At 37.3% G+C, this 21,111-nt stretch overlaps 1 protein-coding gene and 1 pseudogene across 2 annotated transcripts in view; one reads left to right on the top strand and one right to left on the bottom strand.

Moving 5' to 3' along the window:
• Nucleotides 1-2,302: 2,302 nt before the first annotated feature.
• On the bottom strand, nt 2,303-4,018 carry LOC143655193 (60 kDa heat shock protein, mitochondrial pseudogene; annotated as a pseudogene).
• Nucleotides 4,019-8,672: 4,654 nt separating this feature from the next.
• VPS13C (vacuolar protein sorting 13 homolog C) overlaps nt 8,673-21,111 on the top strand; it is a 227,916-nt gene continuing 215,477 nt past the window's right edge. Inside the window, exons 1-2 of one of the 2 annotated variants that reach the window (XM_077128091.1) lie at nt 8,673-8,855; nt 20,506-20,549. In XM_077128091.1, the coding sequence (XP_076984206.1) occupies nt 8,756-8,855; nt 20,506-20,549 (144 nt within the window). In that variant the 5' untranslated portion in view covers nt 8,673-8,755. The remainder of the gene's footprint in view (nt 8,856-20,505; nt 20,550-21,111) is intronic. The other variant, XM_077128092.1, reaches the window with a different exon arrangement.

Genomic DNA, 21,111 nt, shown 5'->3' with positions numbered 1-21,111 from the left:
TCTCTCTGTCACTCAGTGTCTCCATCTCTCTAATGAGGAGGTTGGACTACTCATATGATCTTCTAAGTTTTCCTCCAGCTCAAACATTCTGTTGTCAACTTCCATGCTTTCTCCCAGCTAACCCTCTGTGCCAGTTTGAGAGTACGGTGTACCCTAGAGAAGCCATGTTTTAATCCTGATCCGATATCGTGGGAGCAACCATTTCTTTGAATCTTGATTCAATACTGTCATTTAGAATCTTTTGATTAGATTATCTCCATGGAGATGTGACACCCAATTGTGGTCATTAACTTTTGTTTAGATGGGTCTTGTGGGTCTTGATTTGTTTACTGGAATCCTTTAAAGGGGGAAACATTTTGGAGAGAGTCAGAAATGACAGGAACAACAGAGCCAACAGAGAGAGAGAGAGCTGACAGAAACGGCAGAAGCCTCAGAGCCAACAGCAGAGTTGGCATAGATGCAGACACTTAAAGAACAGACACGGGGGCGGGCCGCGGTGGCTCAGCGGGCAAGAGTGCTTGCCTGCCGTGCCGGAGGACCCCGGTTCGATTCCCGGCCCCAGCCCATGTAAAAAACAAATAAACAAACAAAATATAATAAAACAAGAAAATGTTTAAAAATGTTTCCCTTCCTTCCATCCTTCCTTCCTTCTCTGTCTTTCCTTCCCTTCCTCCCTTTCTCTAAAAAAAAAAAAAAAAAAAAAAAAAAAAAGAACAGACACGGATGTTCTGGAGATGTTTGGAGCTCAGCAGACGTTGCCATGAGAGCCAGAACCTGGAGCCAGCCAAGGGAAGCCAAGAGATGAAAGCCAGCCCTGGAGAAGTGAAGTGAGGAAGCCACACAGGAGCAGTGGCTAAAAGAAATGGAGCCCAGGAGCAAGGGACCAGACTACCCAGCTGACAGAGGTGTTTCAGACAGTATCAGCCTTTCTTGAGTGAAGGCAACCTCTTGTTGGTGCATTAATTTGGACACTTTCACTTTGTCAGAACTCTAAACTTGTAACATTAAATTCCCCTTTTGTAAAAGCCGTTCCAGTTCTGGTATATTGCATTCCAGCAGCTAGCAAACTAACATGCGTTCCTAATTTTTCTACAGTCCATTACACCATGAACTGTAGAAAATCTCTAGCTTTTGTCCCCTTTTCCTTTTTAACATACTTCCTTTTGTTTTTCTTCACCATCCCCAGCTTTGGGGAATGGGCTGTGGGTGTTGGGTAGTGTGAAATTTGATTATTTTTTAAAGTAAAGTTGCTAATTTTTTGTGTCCCTAATTTTGACTTTGTTTTTAACGGAAATATTTTGCTCTGCTGTTTTTATTGCTCAATCCCTACTTTTCAGTTTAACTTGTGGCCATCTTTGTTGTCCTTCTCATTGTTTTCAAGCCAGAATATCTGTAAGAACTATAAATGCTAGAACATTCATATACTTCAGTTACTCTCTATCTGAATTTCTCCTTGTAGAGTGCTGTACTTAGTGTGCTGATGGCATTTCATGGTATTAATTATAGTTTGTTTTAAATTGGGGCTGAAACTTTCTGGCTTCTTCAAGAAGTATGAAAGATTTGGGGTATTACTATATGCACATAATAATCAGTCCCTCAAATAATGCTGAAAATGGAAAATATAAAAAGATAAAGGCTTTTTATGCTATATGGTAATAGTATTATTTGTAGTAACACTTTTAAGCTGAATTTTCAATTTTGAGATTTTCTATTCTGCCATTAACCTTTTAAAGTAAGACTCTGAGAATCACTACTAGTCTAGTGGCAGTGCCCAGGGAGGCAGAGGAAATTTGTACCTGCTTTGGGATTTTGATAAGTCCTTTTTTGTTTTTTTAACTTTAAACAATTTTTTTTATTACACAAAGGTTTGTCACATAATTGGATATTTTTCTATTTTATACACAATTATTCTTACTCACCCCAGAAAGGCTGCTGCTTAACTTCTCATGTAGTGATGGCAAACACTAAAATCCTGATTTTAACACAATCGGTAAAAATGCCTCAGTGATTTAAGCTGAAAGCAGTACACAGGCACATGGCTCCTGTACCAGGTATCAGGAATGTACAAATGTCTTTTTATTCAAAAAATACAAAATAAGTTACCTGTAGGCATGGACAATGACTGCAATAAACCAATATGCATTGTCAACTGAAACCAGTAACTGATGGTTATAGTGATCTTCTTACATCAGCCAGCCTGTTCTTCTGTCATTTTCTTCGAATGACTAAGTTATTGGTGAGAAACACTGCTTTGAGCTTCCCATCACAGTTCATTAATCATAGTAAAGCACTCTTCTGGGAATTAGAACATGCCACTTCCCATCCCACCCATCCCACCCATCCCACCCATTGCACCCATTGCAGGGTCCTTCTCTTCTTTAGGAGTTTCTGTGACTACAACTTCTGCTGTAGTTAACAGAGAGGCCACCCCAGCAGCATCCAATAAAGCAGTTCTTACAACCTTAGTTGGATCAATAATTCCTTTTTCTACCATATTCACAAAATCTCCCAGCATAGCATCATAGCCAACTTCTGAGGAACTTTGCATGATTTTCTCAACTATCAACGAACCTTCAACACCTGCATTCTTAGCAATGGTCATCGTGGGAATTTTGAGTGTTCTTTTAATAATTTCTATACCAATTTTCTGATCTTCATTATTTGGAGTTCATGAGTCCAAGGCTGGAACGCATCGAAGCAGAGCACAACCACCTCCCAGAACAGTGCCTTCTTCAACAGCAGCTCGTGCAGCATTGAGTGCATCTGTAACTCTGTCTTTCTTTTCATTCACTTGTACATCACTTGTTCCACCAACCTTGAGCACACCTACTCCATCTGAAAGTTTTGGTAGACGTTCATTTAGTTTTTCCTTTTCATGTTCACTAGTTGTGACATCTAACTGCTCGATGATTTCTTGAATATGTTTTTCAATTTGAGTCTTGTCACCTTTTCCTTTCAAGAGCATGGCATCATCTTTGGTCACTATGACCTCTCCAACTTTTCCCAAATCATGAGGTTGAACATATTCAAGGTTTAGGGTCAACCCCTCTTCTCCAAACACTGCACCACCAGTAGCAATAGCCATGTCTTTGAGCTGGTTCTTTCTATTATCACCAAAACCTGGAGCTTTGACTGCTACAACCTGAAGACCAACTTTCAGCCTATTCAGAACAAGAGCTTCTCCATCAGCATCTTCAGCAATTATGACCAAAGGCTTACGGTGATCATTGGCAATTTCAAGAGCAGGTATGATGGATTGGACACTAGAAATTTTCTTTTCACTCAACAGGACATAGGCATCCTGAAATTCACATTTCTGACCTTTTGATGTATTAATAAAGTATGGAGAAATATAACCCTGATCAAACTTCATGCCTTCTATAATTTCTAATTCATCATTCAATGTTTTTCCATCCTTTATTGTGATGACACCCTTTCTCCCAACCTTTTTCATTGCATCAGAAATGATTTTACCAATTTCCTTGTCTCCGTTTGCAGAAATCATGGCAACCTGAGCAGTTTCTTCAGGGGTTGTCACAGGTTTTGACTGCTTTTTGAGTTCAGCAATTACATCAACAGCTAACATCACACCTCTCCTGATTTCCACTGGATTAGCACCTTTGCTAATCTTCCCAAAGCCTTCCTTGGCAATAGAGCATGCCAGTACATTAGCAGTGGTGGTACCATCCCCAGCCTCTTTATTTGTGTTATTGGCAACATCTTGAACAAGTTTAGCACCAATATTTTTATATTTATCCTTCAAGTCAATTGACTTTACAAAGGTCACACCATCTTTTGTTACTTTGGGACTTCCCCAACGCTGTTCAATAATCACTGTTCTTCCCTTTGACCCCATAGTAGTGGCTACAGCGTCAGCTAAAAGATCTACAGCTTGAAGCATTAAGGCTCGGGCATCTGCACCGAATTTTACATCTTTGGCATAAGCCTGAGTGAGATGAGGAGCCAGTGCCCTGGACACTGGCCTTATCTGGAGAATGACTGCGGGTAATTGAAGCATTTCTGTGGGGCAGCTGCCGGGCGTGCAGACGGAGAGGCAGGCTGTCAGTGGCGAGTGAGGGTTGCTAAGTCCTTTAACATCCCTGAGCATAATTTTCCTATAAAATGAGGACAGTACTACTTATTACCCGCATCACTTACATTACAGTTCTTTTGTGATGATGTGATGAAAATCATGCCTTGGTGTGCTGATTTGAAGCTATTACGTACCGCAGAAACACCAAGTTCTTTAATCCTCACTCAGTATTGCTGGATGAGATTTTTTTTTATTGTTTCCATGGAGAAACTCAGGTTCCAATTTTAGGTGGTGTCATGGTCAGGTTCATGTGTCAGCTTGGCCAGGTGGTGGTGCGCAGTTGTCTGGTCGGGCAAGCACTGGCCTGTCTGTTGCTGTGAGGACATTTCATGGACTTAAATTATGGTTACCTTGACTGCATCCACAGCTAATTGTGTTTGTAATCAGCTAAGGGGAGTATCTTCTGCAATGAGTGATGCTTAATCTAATAACCAGAAGGCTTTTTTTTTTTTTTTTCACAGTTGTAATTGTCTTTTATTTTAGGTCTGAGTGGATTATCACTTTTCTCTGTTCATACTGAATGATACTAATGACCTCTTTGTAGCAGGTCTACAAAAATTGGTTTTCACAGGGCATGACTATAACCAGAAGGCTTTTAAGGAGGATTCAGAAGAGACAGTTACTCTTCCTGCTTCAGCCAGTGAGCCTCTCCTGTGGAGTTCGTCCAGACCCTCCATTGGAGTTGCCAGCTTCACAGCCTGACCTACGATTTTGGACCCATCCATTTCTATGGTTGTCCAGCCAGCCTCTCCTGAGAGTTTGTTGAGGAGCTTCATCAACCAGCTTGTAACTGGTTCTACATTCCCACCGTTATGTGAGACACTTTTATAAATTTTATATCTATGGATATCTCCTGCTGATTTGTTTCTTTACAGAACCCCACCTAATGAAGGTGGTAACTTTTGATTAGAATGTTTCCATGGAGATGTGTCTCCATCCATTCAAGGTGGGGTAGCTTACTGGAGTCCTTTAAGAGGAAACCATTTTAGAAAAAGCTTTAGATGGAGAGAGCCACACAGCCAGAGATCTTTGGAGATGCAGGAGAGCACCCCTTATTTATTTATTTCTTATGAAATGAAATGAAAAACCCAGGAGAGAAAGATAGAAGATGCCAGTCATGTGCTTTTCCAGCTGACAAAGGTGTTCTGGACCCATTGGCCTTTCTTGAGTCAAGGTATGTTTCCCTGGATGCCTTAGTTTGGTCATTTTCATGGCCTTAGAACTGTAAAATTGCAACTTAATAAATTCCCCTTTTTAAAAGCCATTCCATTTCAGGTATATTGCATTCCAGCAGCTTTTATAAACTAAAACACTTGGCATAAAAAAACACACGATGACTCATGAAGTATAACTGAAGCACTAAGTAAAATGTAATGATGCATATAAAAACACACATAAATTATTCTTTCAAAAGTTAAAGTATCATAGAAGTGCAAAGAATTATTACCATACAAGGCATTAGTGTTGCCCACCTCTCTCAAGAGACTGTAACTTCTCTTCCACAGTCTTGACAGTTCCATTCTTCCTGTGGCATTTCTCATACAATCTCGCATTACCATTTGCATATGTTCTTGTACTGGTTTGTTTCTTAGCTTTTTATGCTGCATGCCTAATTTTTAAAAAAAATATTTTTATTGTCAAATCTTAACAAACATACATTCTTGACGTACAAATATTCTGTACATGGTATACAATCAAGTGGCTCACAATATCATCACATAGTTATGTATTCATCGCCATGATTATACTCCTTACCCCCCTCTCATTGAGCACTAGTATTTCAATCTACTCAATTTATATTAATCTTTGTTCCCCTATTATTTGTTTATTTTTCATCCATATTTTTTACTCATCTGTCCATACCCTAGATAAAAGGAGCATCAGACACAAGATTTGCATAATCACACAGTCACATTATAAAAGCTGTATCATTATGCAATCATCTTCAAGAAACATGGCTACTGGAACACAGCTCTACAGTTTCAGGTACTTCCCTCTAGCCACATATACCATAAACTAAAATGGGATATCTATATAATATGTAAGAATAACCTCCAGGATAACCTCTCAACTCTGTTTGAAATCTGTCAGCCACTCATTCTTCATTTTGTCTCATTTCTCTCTTTCCCCTTTTGGTCGAGAAGGTTTTCTCAATCCCTTGATGCTGAATCCCAACTCATCCCTGGATTTCTGTCCCACGTTGCCAGGGAGGTTTACACTCCTGGAAGTCATGTCCCACATAGAAGGGGAAGGCATGAGATCACTTGCCCTGTCAGCTTAGAGAGAGGCTACATCTGAGCAACAAAAGAGGTTCTTTTGGGGTGACTCTTGGGCTTAATTTTAAGTTGGCTTAGCTTATCCTTTGCAGGGATAAGTTTCATAGGGGCAAACCCCAAGATCAAGGGCTCAGTCTATTGATTTTGTTGTCCCCAGTCTTGTGAGAATATAAAAAATTCTCCAAATGGTGAAGTTGAATATTTCCCTCTTTCTCTCCATTTCCCAAGGGGACTTTCCAAATAATTCTTTATTCACTGTCCATACCACTCTGGGATTTATTGAGGCATCACATGAACCTGGACAAACCAACAAAATCTCATGCTGTGTTCAAGATTCCATGTACTTATAGTGTTCATTTAAACTGACCAGACAAGTTAAATTAGGAATACATGCCTAACCTTAACTAGAACATATATTGTTTCTTTGCAGTCCACTCAGTTGGTGTCAGTGAACAAGGAGAGAGTGGATGTTAAGGGGACAAGTCTAGAAGGATAATTTGGGGACAGATTGCTGAGGGCATTTCAAACACTGGAAAGTTATTGGGTGTTTCTGAGCCAGAGACTAACCTGTCCTTTGGGAAACTAATTTTGGTGCCAGTATGAAGAATGAATTGGAAAAAGGGAAAAACTGGAGGCCAGACTAGACATTTAGGAGACAGGGAAGATGCAGAATAGACAGGTTTGGCTTTTAATTGATTGTAGATGGTGAAGAAGAGAAGTCCAGAAGCCTCCTGGGTAGTTTGTCTGCCTAACTGAGAAAGGGAAAACAAATGGTTAAGGATTTATTTTCTGTTTGCAGGAATGAAGGATGGAGGCATATGTTGATAATACTAGTTAGTGCTGGTTCTATCTTTTTTTTGTATCATTCCTCTTATGTGACACCAACTGAAAAGGTTTTGATTTTCTTCTTTTTCTTCTCCAATGGACTTTAAGAAATGACTTTCTTTTGATTCCATTGAAGCCTAGATTGTTTATTATTAGAACAATATGCACATACACTGCTTTAGTTTCTTTTTTTAGTAGTGTTTTAAAAAAAGTTTTATTTATTTATTTATTTATTTATTTTTGCATGGGCAGGTGAGAACTCTGCCTGTTGAGCCACCGTGGCCTGCCCTGTTTTAGTTTCTTAGGCTGCTTAAAGCAAGTACCATGAAATAGTTCAGCTAAAACAATGGGAATTTATTAGCTTACGGTTTTCAGGCTGAGAAAATATCCAAATCAAGATATTATCAAGGTGGTATTTCTCTCTCTCCTTACAAAGGGTTCACCCACAGGACTAGAGTAAATTTTAAAGTTTTTCAGGGGTACACACAACTTCAAACCACCACATACACTTTCACTCATTAACTCCTAGCAAGAGATTTCTTACACTTATCTGTTTACTATATTTCAAAGTTTTTTGGGCATTTTAGAAAAAAAAATCCAGTCTCTAAAAGATGACATTTGCCAATGAGTAGTTTAATTTTACCAGGGCCGAATTCCTTGCGGTATAAATTATCTGCATTTAACGTCTTGCTACCAAGACAATCCAATGATAGCATGGAAACAAGTTATATGTAACAGGTAACACATACTTTCAGAAAAAGGCCTAAGTTTTATTTTTATTTCCGCAATGAGGTATAATCAAGAAGTTATGTTGGCTTGTGACTTAATAGTCAATCAAGCACAGGAGGGAGAAAAACAATGAGTTTTCAACAAAGCGTATGTTCAATTCCCATTTTACTTGCCATCTCATGAGGCGGTTCTGTTGCAATATCTTTTTTAAATTATTAAAGTGTGTTTTTAAGGAGCAAGCCTTGCCTCGTGTACAGCTGAAATCCAACAACAAAAATGCAGTGTCCCCTTAGCCCTACTTGACCCATAAGGTGAAGAGGCGGTTGCTTAGAGGTGCTCAACACTATACTTGGGAAGCGCCGGGCTCCCTCCCGGCCGGCCCTGGGAATTGGGGGGTGCGAGGGTGGGGAGGCGTCATGAAGCTGCCTACGCCCCAGATGGCGAGCTCCGCGGGATCCAGGTCAAGAGGGGGGCGGCTGCAGGGAAGCAGAGCTGCCACTTAGATGTGCCCGTGCTCAGTAACTCCTGCCTCCCCTTTTTTCATTTCTAACGTCCCTTTCCGTTCAGCCAGAGCTGCCAAGGGGCTGCCCCCGCCGTTCCCCGACTAGTCCTCAAGCGGCTCCAGCTGCGGAGACCACGCGGGCGCAGCGCGGAGACCCACAACCCCTTTCCCGGCGCTGGCGGCGGCGCGCGTGCGCACGAGCGGAGTCACGCGGCTGCGCGGCGCCAGGCGGGACGGGACCCCGGGGGCTGTCATTCGCGGCTTGGGTCTCCGCCCTCAGCCGCGCCGGGCGGTTCTGGCTCCTCCCTCTCCAGCAGCCTCAGCCCCACGATGGTGTTCGAGTCGGTGGTCGCGGACCTACTGAATCGCTTCCTGGGGGATTATGTGGAGAACCTGGACAAGTCCCAGTTGAAGCTGGGGATTTGGGGCGGTAAGCGAGCGGGTAGCTGCAGGCGGGCTTCCTGGGCCGAGGAGGCGACGCCTGGGGCTCCGCCAAGCTCCGCCTCCTTCCCGGGCCCTGCTCCCTTCGCCGCCAGGGACTGCTCAGCGCTGGGCGCCCGGAGGATTTCCCCTCCCGGGGCGGCAGATGCGGGGCTTAGAGGCCTGTGTTCACCCCCGCCGCACTCGGCCCCCCGGGGCTCCCGGCTCCTGATGCGGGAGATGCGGCGGGTCCGCCCTGGCACTGCCCCAGTTCGCTCCGTTTGGGTCACTGAGGTCTAAATCCTTGCCCACCCTGGGGCCCTGTCGCTGTCCTGAGTTGGCTCCACGACATGAAAAGAAAATCTTTCCCGCTCTGGTTGTGGCAAGGATGGCTGCGTGGTCATAAACACTAACCAAGTGGTACCAAGGGAAAGGAAAAAGGAGATTGCATTTCGCAGTTATCTTTTCTGGCATTTTATAGAGAACAAGAACTAGCTGCCTTCTTTTTAGAATTGGGGTTTGTAGATAAGTAGGCGACGATCTTTAACAAAGGCACGTCAGTGGGGATTCTTAACTGTTAAGGATATGAGTTTTTGAGAAAGCGATTTCTTTCCTCTGTTTACTTTTCTTTCCTAAGAAAGAGGGTTTTCAGATTTGTTTAGAAGGGATAGACAGTCAAGCTACGACCAGCATCATCGTTAATTATGCTTGGTTGCCCAGGAATTTACGCAAGCTTTCCTATTCTAGAGGGTTGAGTGTATAAGAGTAGACAATAGTATGTGTGCACACTCTTAAAAAAGCTTAATTATTTGCACTAATTACACATTAAGCTTTGGGGGCATTAAGGATACTTGCTCACTCTATCAGAGTTGGGAATTGTGTCAGCTTTGCAGGGAAATCGAAAGCACAGCTCAGATGGATGGACTGCTTTGAATTCAGTCAACAAATAGTTATAGAACTGCACTGTCCAATAGCATAGTGCTACTGTGACTATTGAGCGTTTGAAATGTGGGTTGTCCCCACATGTGCTGTAAAGTGTAAAACACATGCCATCTTTTGAATACTCTGAATAATACTCTCAATCAGGAGAAAAATAATATAAAGTCCTTCACTCATATTTTTAATGTTGATTGCATGTTGAAAATTTTGAATATATTGAGTTAGATAAATACATTAACATTCATTTCCCTTGATTCTACTTTTTTAAAAACGTGGCTACTGAATAATTGATAATAACGTATGTGTTAGTAGAACCATCAGCCTGCCCTGACTTGTGGAGGAACCTCATTTTAATAGATTGATTACTGAGCTTTTGATTGGTTCAGTATGGTTTGCATATCAATCCATGCATGTTTACATCCCCCACCACAATAAATATGCGAAAGAAAGGCAAATAAAGAGAGACGTTTAAGGAATTTGAATGCCTAGTGCCCTCTAAAGTTCTAGTATTTCTTCAGATTACTATCTAATAGTATAAATTTTTTCTTCTAGTTTGAAAACATTACTTGAAATTTGAAAAAGCACTGCACTGCACTGGCGTTTAGACAGCCTGGGTTCTAGGCCTAATGAGGTGTTGTGTGGGGCGAGCCATTAATCTCATTGGGCTTTAGTTTCTTCATCTTTATTTAAACCTTAATGGAAAAATGTTTTTAAATTATGGAAATTTTAGATTATGCAGTATAATGTAACATTCCCATGTAACCACTACCCAAATTTTAATAAGTGCTCTATTTACATTAGGTTCTTTTTTTTTTTTTTAGTAAAGTATATGTATACAAAGATTTTTTTTCCCCACTAAATCTTATTCTCTTTTTCTTCATTTTAAAAATTAGGGATTGAACTAGGTCACATCTAAGGGTCCTTACAGTGCCAATACTCTGTGATTGTAAGTGAAAATATTTTTATTATGAAATTATGGAGTAAATTTTTTCACAACAGAAATTAAAATGCCCCAATGTTATGTCATTCCTTCTGTCCCCCTCCCCCCCTTTTTGGTAAAATCTGGGAAAGGCGACTTTGTTTTCTTTCATTCTGTAGGTGCTATATCGCAAGATAAAACCAGCTTTTTTCACAATAAGATATTCTGCCAGTGGACAATATCAAATTTATTGTTGGCCTGACCAAATAAACCCATTTATTTAATAAATTATATCCAGTCAAACTCTGATCAGGGATTTCCTCAGCTTTATCGGCACATGACTCTGCTTAGCCAAAGTTTTGCTGCCGTTTAGTTTTGTCGATGTTGTAACGGAAGTTAGAAGCCATGAACTTTTGTAGTTATTGCTCAATAGATTGTCTTTATAAGCTTGAATTCCCTGTTGAAAGAGAAGTCCAAAAATCTGTTTGACTGTTTCTACTCTTTGAAAATATTGCTTAAAAAGTTTGTCTTAAACTTTTTTTGGTAAACAAGTGGAAATATTAAGTTAATTTGATAAAATAGCAATTAAGTTACTTTAACGAAATGACTGATGTTGGTGACATCCATAATATTGAAATGTTTTACAAAGAATTGCAAATTTTAAACAGTCTTATTGACAGTGCTTTAGCAAATAATGTTTACGTGTTTATAGTGTTTGGCTTTTTTCAGTTTTGCCCTAAATTGAATTTACAAGTCTAGAGACTTGGAAGAATTCAAGCCTATTAATATTCATGTACTTGATCTTGCTAGTCTTTAGAAATAAATGTTGATACTTCGTAACTAGGTTTTTGAGTAACTGAAGGCAGTGGTTTTTCAACCGAGATAATTTTGCCTACCAGGGAACATTTGGCAATGTCCGGGTATGCTTTTGATTGTCATGACTTGGGAGGTGCTACTGGCATCTAGTGGGTGGAGGCCAAGGATGCTGCTAAATATCCTGCAATGCCCAGGGTACTCCCAATGACAGTTATCCCAAAGTGTCAGTGGTGCTTCTGGTCTAGGGAGGATACTTAGATTATCTTTTGCATTTAAAAAAGACCTACTGAGTGCTGAACAAGGTGTGATAAGAAATAAAAGAGGACTTAAAGGAAGTATGAAGTGTATTAACTTGAGAGAGAGAGAGAGAGAAACATGCTTTAAGAGGTGACTGAGAGATATGGTGTCAGTAAAAGGACGTAGTCTTTGCTTGGATGATCTCAGGAAGTAGTTTTTTGTAATCAAGATAATGCATTTAGTATGATATGCAAAATATTGTGCCGTGCAAATATACATAAGCACATATATTTGTGTATATATATATAGTAATTCACTATGAAATCCACAACAAACAAAATTGTCGAGTGAGAAGGAAGGATAGGGAGGATTATTGGAGTAACTACTATCAGAAGGTATACTCTGGATATTGCCTTTAATTTGGAAAAGTTAAAAAAAACTGTCATTTTCTTTTTTTAAATTCTTCTAAAGAAAAGCTATGTATTTTTAATACTAAGCACATTCCTATATATATGTATTTTTTTTTCTGTGTTCTTTTGAAAGTGCTTTAAGTTGAATGTCCTTTGTTTAGTTCTTGCAGTTGGAAGAAAACAAGGTCCTTACTATTTACTAGCTGTGGGACCCTTGACTAAATGCTAATTCTTTGAAGCTTAATTTTCTAATCTGTAAAATGGGGAAAATAATACCCAGTGTGTTTATTAGACAATTGATTTGAAAATCCTTTGTGTTGATGATTGCTAAATTGTTAATAATACTGATAGTAATAATGATGATGAACCTGACTGAGTGATGGGAAACAGCCTATTTTGTTTTATTTTTAATAAGTGTGTTTCTTCTAGACCTTGAAGTTTAGGATTTTCATATTCTGTAGTGTGGTAAGTTTGTGTAGCATTAGCACCATATACCTAAAAATTTATTTTTCAAACAAATTTCTGAAAAGAAAATAGGACTGTTTGTATTAATATTTAACAATACTTAATTTATCTGCCAGTTAGTTTGTAAGTCAGGTTTTCAAAGGTCCAGAAAAGGGGCCGGAGGGTGTGTCGATGCCTTATGTGGGTGGGAAGGTTTATCCAGGTTTTAGTTCCCCACAAACTTGTACCTGGAGATAAATTGTACAGCCTTTAGGGATTTGAGGTGTGGCCAGAATTGTAATTGTTTTAAGAGTAATATATTTGAAAAGGTATGTTGAAGCACCAGATTTTTTGCAACTTGGTTAAGCAGTATTGTTGCAATGTGGAACCTTTGCCAGTTAGATTCTTAAAGTGATTTACTGTGGAAATTAGTTAGATTCTTAAAGTGATTTACTGTGGAAATTCAGTAAGAGAAGCTTTCATTCTGAAATCTGCTGCTCCCACTTCTGTTTCAAAAGTCAGTAAGAGAACATTTCATTCTGAAATCTGCTGCTCCCACTTCTGTTTCGAAGGTGACGCAGACCTAGAAGCTGTGATGTATAGTGTGCACGTGGTGGCTGCGGTGATCTGGAGTAGGAGCCAGGTGGAATGCCCTGAGAGTTTGCAGCTCTACAAGCCAGGCTGAGCCCATGCTGATTGCTGTATTGTTCTTTACACCACCAGTTGTACTTCTCCATCACCTGCAAGATATTGTCAAAGCAGAGCAGCCTAAGGAAGGAGAATGAACACTGGACCCAGACTGAGGAGAACTGGGACCCGATTTCATTTCTGAAACTGTTTAGTTGTACGACTTTTAGCAAGTCACTGACTAGTGATAACTTGTTTTATTTCTGTAAATGAGAAGGTTAGAGGAGGTCATCTCTTCTTGCTTTAAACTTCTGTGATCTGAGCAAGGCGGTATGATCTCCTTCTTTAGATACATTGTACTGCCACTATCTTAGTGTTCATAGTAAGAAATGGTAATCAAACAATGTACCTTTTTTCTCCCTTCTTATTCTTCACTCACTACTGGTGAACAAAGAGCCACAATCATGAAATATGACAAGATTAGTGAAGTTCCAGCTTCATGCTGATATTTGGGAATCCAAATCCAATGTATTGTGTTATTTCACAGATAGCTGTGGAGCAGGTTGAGAATGCAAGAAAAAGCAGATCTCTGTTTTTTAAATGTTTTGACACATTAAAACATTGCTGTATCCACTTCTGAACCTGTAGAAGAATGTTTTTCTTTAGTCTTTTCCTCCAGCCAATAGTTGGTATAGTGAAACCGTATTTCTCATTAGCTTGTCCTGTAGTGTGTAATATAAACAACAAAAAGTTCAGTACTGTAATTAGTATATTTGGATTACTTTCAGTTATAGAAATGTGTTGGAAATAAATTGAAAACAGCCTTCTCACATGATTAAATAGCATCATAATTTTTTTTTAAAAATCACTCTTTTTCTAGAAACGAAACTGAAAGTTAGTACTTTGGTACAATTCTGTTAGGAAACTGCCACACTAACTGTTCTAAGATCCCTGAAATGCATTGAAAGAGAGTGGTGGTAGGATTGCAGCTTTCTACCTCTTTGCCAAGACTTCCTGTTTCAGTAAGGAAATGAGAGGAATGAAAGTCAGTTGTCTCCTCTTCCTTTCCTACTTTTCCTTTCCAGGACTGTCTTTGACCTGTGAAAAGGTCAAAGATTAGGCTGTATTTATGCCGAGATTGGCAAATTTGGGTTGAATAGCTAGATTCATTTTAAGTGAATTGCTACAGTATTATCTTCAAAATCTTTAAAAACATTAGTCATTAAAGTATTTCAATTTATGCTTTTACCTTAAATCACTTCCTTGGAAAATGAATGTTTGAACATTTTGATATATTTTTCCAACAATAATGAGTGTTTATAGTACAGATACATAAAGGAAATCCTACATAAAAAAAGAAGTACAAAGAATTTTTTTTTTACTATTTTACAGTAGACAAGGCTAGTTTATGGATTAGGGTGTGGCATTTTTGTTTTGTTTTGTTTTTAATGATATCTTTGAATCAGTTTCTGTGTTTTATATTAAGAACATTGACGAGTCAGGAGACATGGGTTCTATTCTTAGCGCTGTCACAAATTAGTTGTGTATAAAGATAGGGAATTTGGTTTAAAGATCTTTTATGGTACCCGAATTTCTGCCTTTTATTTTGGGGAAAAAGTAGATTTAAAAAAAAATAATAAGATGACCATTTTACAGTGTCATCTCTAGCTTCTGTTTTCTTCTGTGACACTATCCTTTGTTCTAGTAATGCTCCTAACATAACTCCTTGGTTCGGTTCTATCTATCTGGTTGTGTTCTTGTTAGTTTCACTAATTTTAGTTGCCCTTTTTTGCTTTTGAATTTTTCTTCATGTGTCTTTTAAAGTACAGAAACCAAAAGTGGATCTGACAACCACAGAAACCTCTTCCATGCTGATTATGATTCTTGTACAATTGTTTCCCTCAAGGGAAGTGCACTTAAAATCCTGAGTTAAGATACTGTATCTTTTCTGCTCTACTATTTGGGATCTGGTGTGATGTTCTGGAATATAGCACTGGGCACTGGAAGATTTGAGCCCTTCTCTACCAAATATTAAATTGTCCTAGTATTTATAGGCCAGCCGTTTATCCTCTCTAAGCCTTGGTTTCTTTAGCTTAATAGGTAACAGATACTCTGCCTTCTGTACCAAGAAGCTATGAGGACCGAATCATATAACAGATCTGAAATGCGTTTTCTAAAATAAAAGTTCACTTTCTTCTAGTTGTTTGTGTCTCAGGATAATATGCATTTCTAAATAAATTACTTAAGTAAAATGTATTGAGTATCTATTATGTTCTCCATATAATCATTAAGGAGTTTATAATCTGATTGGGTGGTAAGAACTTTTTTTAAAATTAGAGCAGTTTTAGGTTTATGGAGAAATCATGCAGAAAGTACACAGTTCCCACATTCCATCCCTCATCCAGTTTTCCTTATTAAGATTTTACATTAGTTTAATACCTGTTACATCTGATGAAACAATACAGTTGTATTATTAACTGCAGCCCATAGTTTACATTAGGCTTCACTCTTTGTGTTATACAGTTCTATTCTGTTAATGTATACACAACCGAAAATTAATCATTTTAGCCACTTTCAAGTATACAGTTTGGTGGGGTTAAATAAATTCACAATGTTGTATTAACTTAAAAATTTATGTTGAAATTTAATATGGAATTAAGTTTTAAGTGCCTTAATGCTGAGTGTTATAAGCAAGGTATATATAAACTTTGATGAAAGTTTGGAGAGAATATTTCTGGTTGTGGATATTTAACCATCAGCACTATTTCTTATATTTATTTTGTAGATCATTATGTGTTTTGAAATCTTGGACTTAGGCAGGCTTTTTCCATATTATGCCAGTACCATTTGATTTTTATTCACAAATATACAAAATTCCAGTTTGTCCCATTAAATCTTGTCTTGGTTTTGAAAGTTGTTTTCTATAATTTAGCACCTGTTTACCTGCCAATTTATTGAGTTTACTTTCATTTCTATCTGTTGGTTCATTATTAAAGATATTAGATAAATTTTGATCTACGGGGTTTACCTTTCTAGCATATTTCTTAAGACATCCCCCTAGATTGGCTCTGCAACTTTGTCATACAGTTTGCCAGCCATGCATGCTCATGTAAAATGTCTGTGCTTATTAATGAGCATCATATGGGACCAAAGTCAGAAGCCTGTTCTGAAGGAATACATCTATAGCTTATCCCTCATGCTTTAGGCCTGTTAGTTGATCATAGAAGGAGACCATTTCATAGAACCTCTCTGCTTTTCTGTCATATTGGTCTCTTCAGACTTGTCTTTCACACCACTGTGTGGTTAAAATGGGAAATCTTAGGTTTTGTATATATGTCACCAGAAAAAAATTAAAAACCACAGACCCGAGTTTACAAAGGGTAAACGAACCCTAATGTAAACTATGAGCTATAGTAAAAGTGTAATTATAATAATGTTTCATCAGTTGTAACAAGGGTACCAGACTAATGCAAAACGTTAATAATGATAGGGAAAACTGTGTGTGTGTGTGTGTATTGAGGGAGGGAACGCTATACTTTCTGCATGATTTTTATGTAAACCTACAACTTCTTTAATCAATTAAAAAAAAATGAGAGGAAAAAAAAGCCATCTGTTGTACATTTGGCTTTAGTGCCTTCTCTGCTGGCAGAGTTAAGTTTATCTATCTCCCACTATTAGTCATCCTTTCCCTACGTGTGTGTGTGTTTGTGTGTGTTAAGGTTAGGTACAAATATTTACCACCCTTCTCCCCAACGTCCCCCAGATTATCAGGAACTTTCTGTGGCCTCTGTGTGTTCTTAGTAAGGGTGGTGTAGCTAGAGGAATGAAGTTATTTGCACATGTATGGAATTATTATATTATTTTGAATTGGAAAAAGAGAAGTAAATCTTAACTTTTTCTTCAGTGTTCAGTTAAATATAAAATGGTTGATTTTTAGAGCGGTTTTACTTTTTATTTTAGAGTTTTATGAATTATTTTTATTTGAATGGAATTTCTGTCATTCAAAGGACATACAGTGAAACTGCTACATAGGTACCTAGTAGAGAAGCCTGCAGTTCAGTGGAAAAGTATTCATACCTAATTAGGCACTCATCTACTGGTTTAATGAACAAATGCCCTTTTACCTTGGTGTTAATCTGAAATCTATTACTTCCCTTTTCTTTGTATTAGGACTAGCAGTTCCTCCTACAGTGCAAATAATTTATAGAATGTATCGTTCTTGCTTCCTTCTTATGTTTATGGCTTGTCACTTTTCTCAGAGAGGAAGTATGCATTCATTTGCTAGTCTCTGGGTAGCAGAAAAGAATATTTCTTTGTTATTTTTATGTGTCTGTAGGTAAGGTTGATATTAGATGTAGAGGGAATATCTGTGTATTAAGTTTTGAGGTCATATTGACATTAGAATTTACTTTTGTTTTGTTTCCTCATTTCCCTTGTTGTAATTTGTACAATATTAACATACAAGTAATTTCTGACTGTTATAAAAACTAGAAAGTGCTGGAAGACATTAATTAAAAAAAATCCTTATTTCTACTACCCAGTGATAATCTCTGTTAATATTTTGATCTCTCTGTGCATCTGTCCATCTTTCTAAATATACTTGTTTAACTCTGTTAGCTGTATTGGTTGTTTTTGATATTTCACATCATAAATGCCACTTGTTATTTCATCGAAGAATCAAAGCTACACAACACTAGAAACAGCCCATTTTATAAGCACATTTATACTTTTACTGGCATAATGTTAGTGCCTTGACAGTTGTTAGGAAAACTTTGTATCTAATGTAAGTTACTTCTGTGTGCTCTTGGTGATATTTGACCCACCAGTTGAGAACTACTGGGAAATGTCAAAATGCCTTCTTCATTAGCAAGTTTGAATGTCTCCATATGGACTTTACATTTTGTTAAGACTAGTTTGAGTTACTTCAGATATGTACTAGCATATTTGCAGATCACTTCTATTGAGTTGAATGGAATTCCAAATTATAATTTTGTGGAATTGAATTGAGGTGCACATTTGCATACTCTGACAGAATTAAATCCAGGAATATTTTTCCTCTTTATATAATTTTAGTGCATATGATACTTCTTAAGGATTTTTACTTTCAACTGTGAAAAACATGGCAGCCTTCTATGACTGCTGTATTATCCCTCTGACTGGACAGTGATCAGTTCCTGTCAATTCTACCTACAAGCCATCTCTTTATTCTGACTTTGCCTCTTCAAATTTACTGCCTTATTTCAGATTTTAATTTCTCTTCTGTATATTGTTGAAGCTGTCTTACTGCCTGTATTGCTTTTTTTCCCCTCCTATTATAATGATATTGGTAAAATATTTTCTTCCCATTTATGAGGTTTCTTTTCTCCTTCTCTCCGTTTTTGTAGTTTTCAACAATTTATGTCAGAAAAAATAAAAAATACAGATACACAGAAAATAAAATAAAAACTGCTTTGAACTTTAATATGTAGAAATAACCACTTTGAACATTATGGTGTCTAGTCTCCCAGATGTTTGTTTTTTGTGTGTATATGTGTGCTTTAAACATAAATATGTGTGCATATTTTATTTACCTTTTAAATTGTATCATTCTGGGCATACTGTTCTTCAAACTTTTTCTTTTTAACTTCATATATTATGAACATTTTCCCAAGTCCTTCTAGGTTTTTTTTTGTCTATATTATGGTTATATCATTATTTATGACTTATTGCTGAATATTTAGTTGTTTAGTTTCCTTTTTTCCTCTCTTGCTCTCATTATAACCAGTTATTACAGTGAACATTCTTGTAGCTAAATGTGTTTGTACAAATCAGTGGTTATTCCTTATGATTATAGAATAATGGTTCTAAAATATAGTTCTAATTTTGTCATTCCTTTTATATGTATTTCCTCTTTCTGCTGAGGCAGGTCTTTTCATTCTAAAAACTTTGTGAGACTGACCCCTTTTCTGACTTTGTCTGTTCTCCTTTTGTCACACATCCATCTGTACCAAAGCACATAGAGTTTCTAAAATGTCCTTATTCATTCACAACTGTTTGCCCTCTTTTCATATCCACCTGGTGAATATTTCTTCAGCCTTCTGGCCTAAACCTGTTTGAGAAGTTCTCTTTGATCTTCCTAGGCAGAGTTAGGGGGTGTCTCTTGGGTTCCTCGATTTCCACGATGTGTACTTTTCTTTTGGAATACTAACAGAATATTGCCAAAATTATGTTTTAGTCTCCTTTGCTCAGCTGTGAGCTCCTCAGTGGCAGAGATTTTGTTTTATCTTTCTCTTTCCAGCATGTTGGAAATATAAATAAATAAACGTGTATTAGTTTATTTGAATAAACTTGAGATCTGAGAAAATCGAAATCCTAATAATAGTGCAATGGACTTAAACATACTTTTTAATTCACTTCAAAATTGGAAAAATATTTTTTCAAAGTTGAAAAATAATTATGGAGGGTGGAGAAATCAGAATTTTTAAAATAAATTTTTTATGAGTGATTAAGGAAATATATAACAGAACAATTTATCCTTGCATTTAATGTTGAAACTGTAGATTATTAACCCTTAGAGAACTGAAGTGAAATGAAAATTTTTCTTTTGCTCAAGTTTATATATGAATAAGAATATTTTAACTATCATATCAGCAAATATTGGTGCAATGTTGAAAATAAGAACCTTGTAATATCAGTATGACTTTTATGACTTAACATATGAATAGGTTCAAGAAAAGCTGGATAAATTAAAGAGCGTTAGAACCATATTATAATATTAGAATAAATAAATAAATTAAAAGGACAATCATTTAGAAGGTAGGATGTTTAGAGACAAAACACTACCACCGTGCTCCTGAAGAAAATAAATATTCGTTGATACCACAATTAAGGAAAGAATCCTGGGTTGACAGGATAATTGGTCTATCTCTTTATGTCTGTCTTTTGAGGATTTTGGCTTCATCATTCAGAATGACAGATGCTTTCTTTGGTTCTGAAGTTCTTCAGTCCAAAATGCTCCAAATTCTTTCTCAGTGACTGTTTAAATGTTACCCAGTTTAAGGATTTCGGAACTTCCTTTACATTGGGTTAACTTCAAGTACACTACAACTAATTATTTTTATCCATATATAGCAACTATTCTGTGTCAGTAGCCTTTTAAGTTCTGTGGGTCTGCCTTGCTTATTACTGTCTTCTTAGCATTTAACACTATGTTGTTGTGTTTACTACTGCATTAAGACAGGCTATACTAATTGGTATATTAACTTTATATTTTTCCTTTTTTTCAAAAGGTAATGTGGCTTTAGATAATCTACAGATAAAAGAAAATGCTCTGGTAAGTTTTTAAACTGTGTGAATTCAACTAATTTGGTAAGTTCTTAGAAACCCTTGGTTGTTAGGTATCTTGCTTACCTAGATAAAGTAATTGAGTCACTCAAAGAAGGATTACTTCTTTAATTATTTGCTGTAGGATAATCTGGGATTGAAGATTTAGAAATAGTATCTTTTTCTAATGATCAGATAATATATCTTGGAAATTGGATTAATTTATCTTTGCCTAATTCGACTGTAACTTTGTACTAGATATTTGTCTTACTGGAATATTTTTCTTCAGAATTTTCTTTAAATAATTTTCAGGAATATTAAGTGATTGAACAGTTTATCTAATGAATGATTATATTTTTGGAAATACATTGACAGTCCAGCTTTACAATATTATGATACTATTTAGAGGTAAATAGTTTTTTTTTGTATTTTTTTTGGATCAGGAAGTAATTTTGTATCATTTAATCTCAAGCTTAAAACAAACAGAAAAAGCCAAACCAAAAAGCACTTCCATCCATCAGTACCCATTGGTTTTGAAACCCTTTATTTTATTTGAGAAAGAATTGTATTTT

This window comes from Tamandua tetradactyla, chromosome 14 (genome assembly GCF_023851605.1).
Source record: "Tamandua tetradactyla isolate mTamTet1 chromosome 14, mTamTet1.pri, whole genome shotgun sequence".
Taxonomy (NCBI): Eukaryota; Metazoa; Chordata; class Mammalia; order Pilosa; family Myrmecophagidae; genus Tamandua; species Tamandua tetradactyla.
Note: the sequence above shows the minus strand (reverse complement) of the source record. Positions and strands in the feature narration are given on the sequence as shown.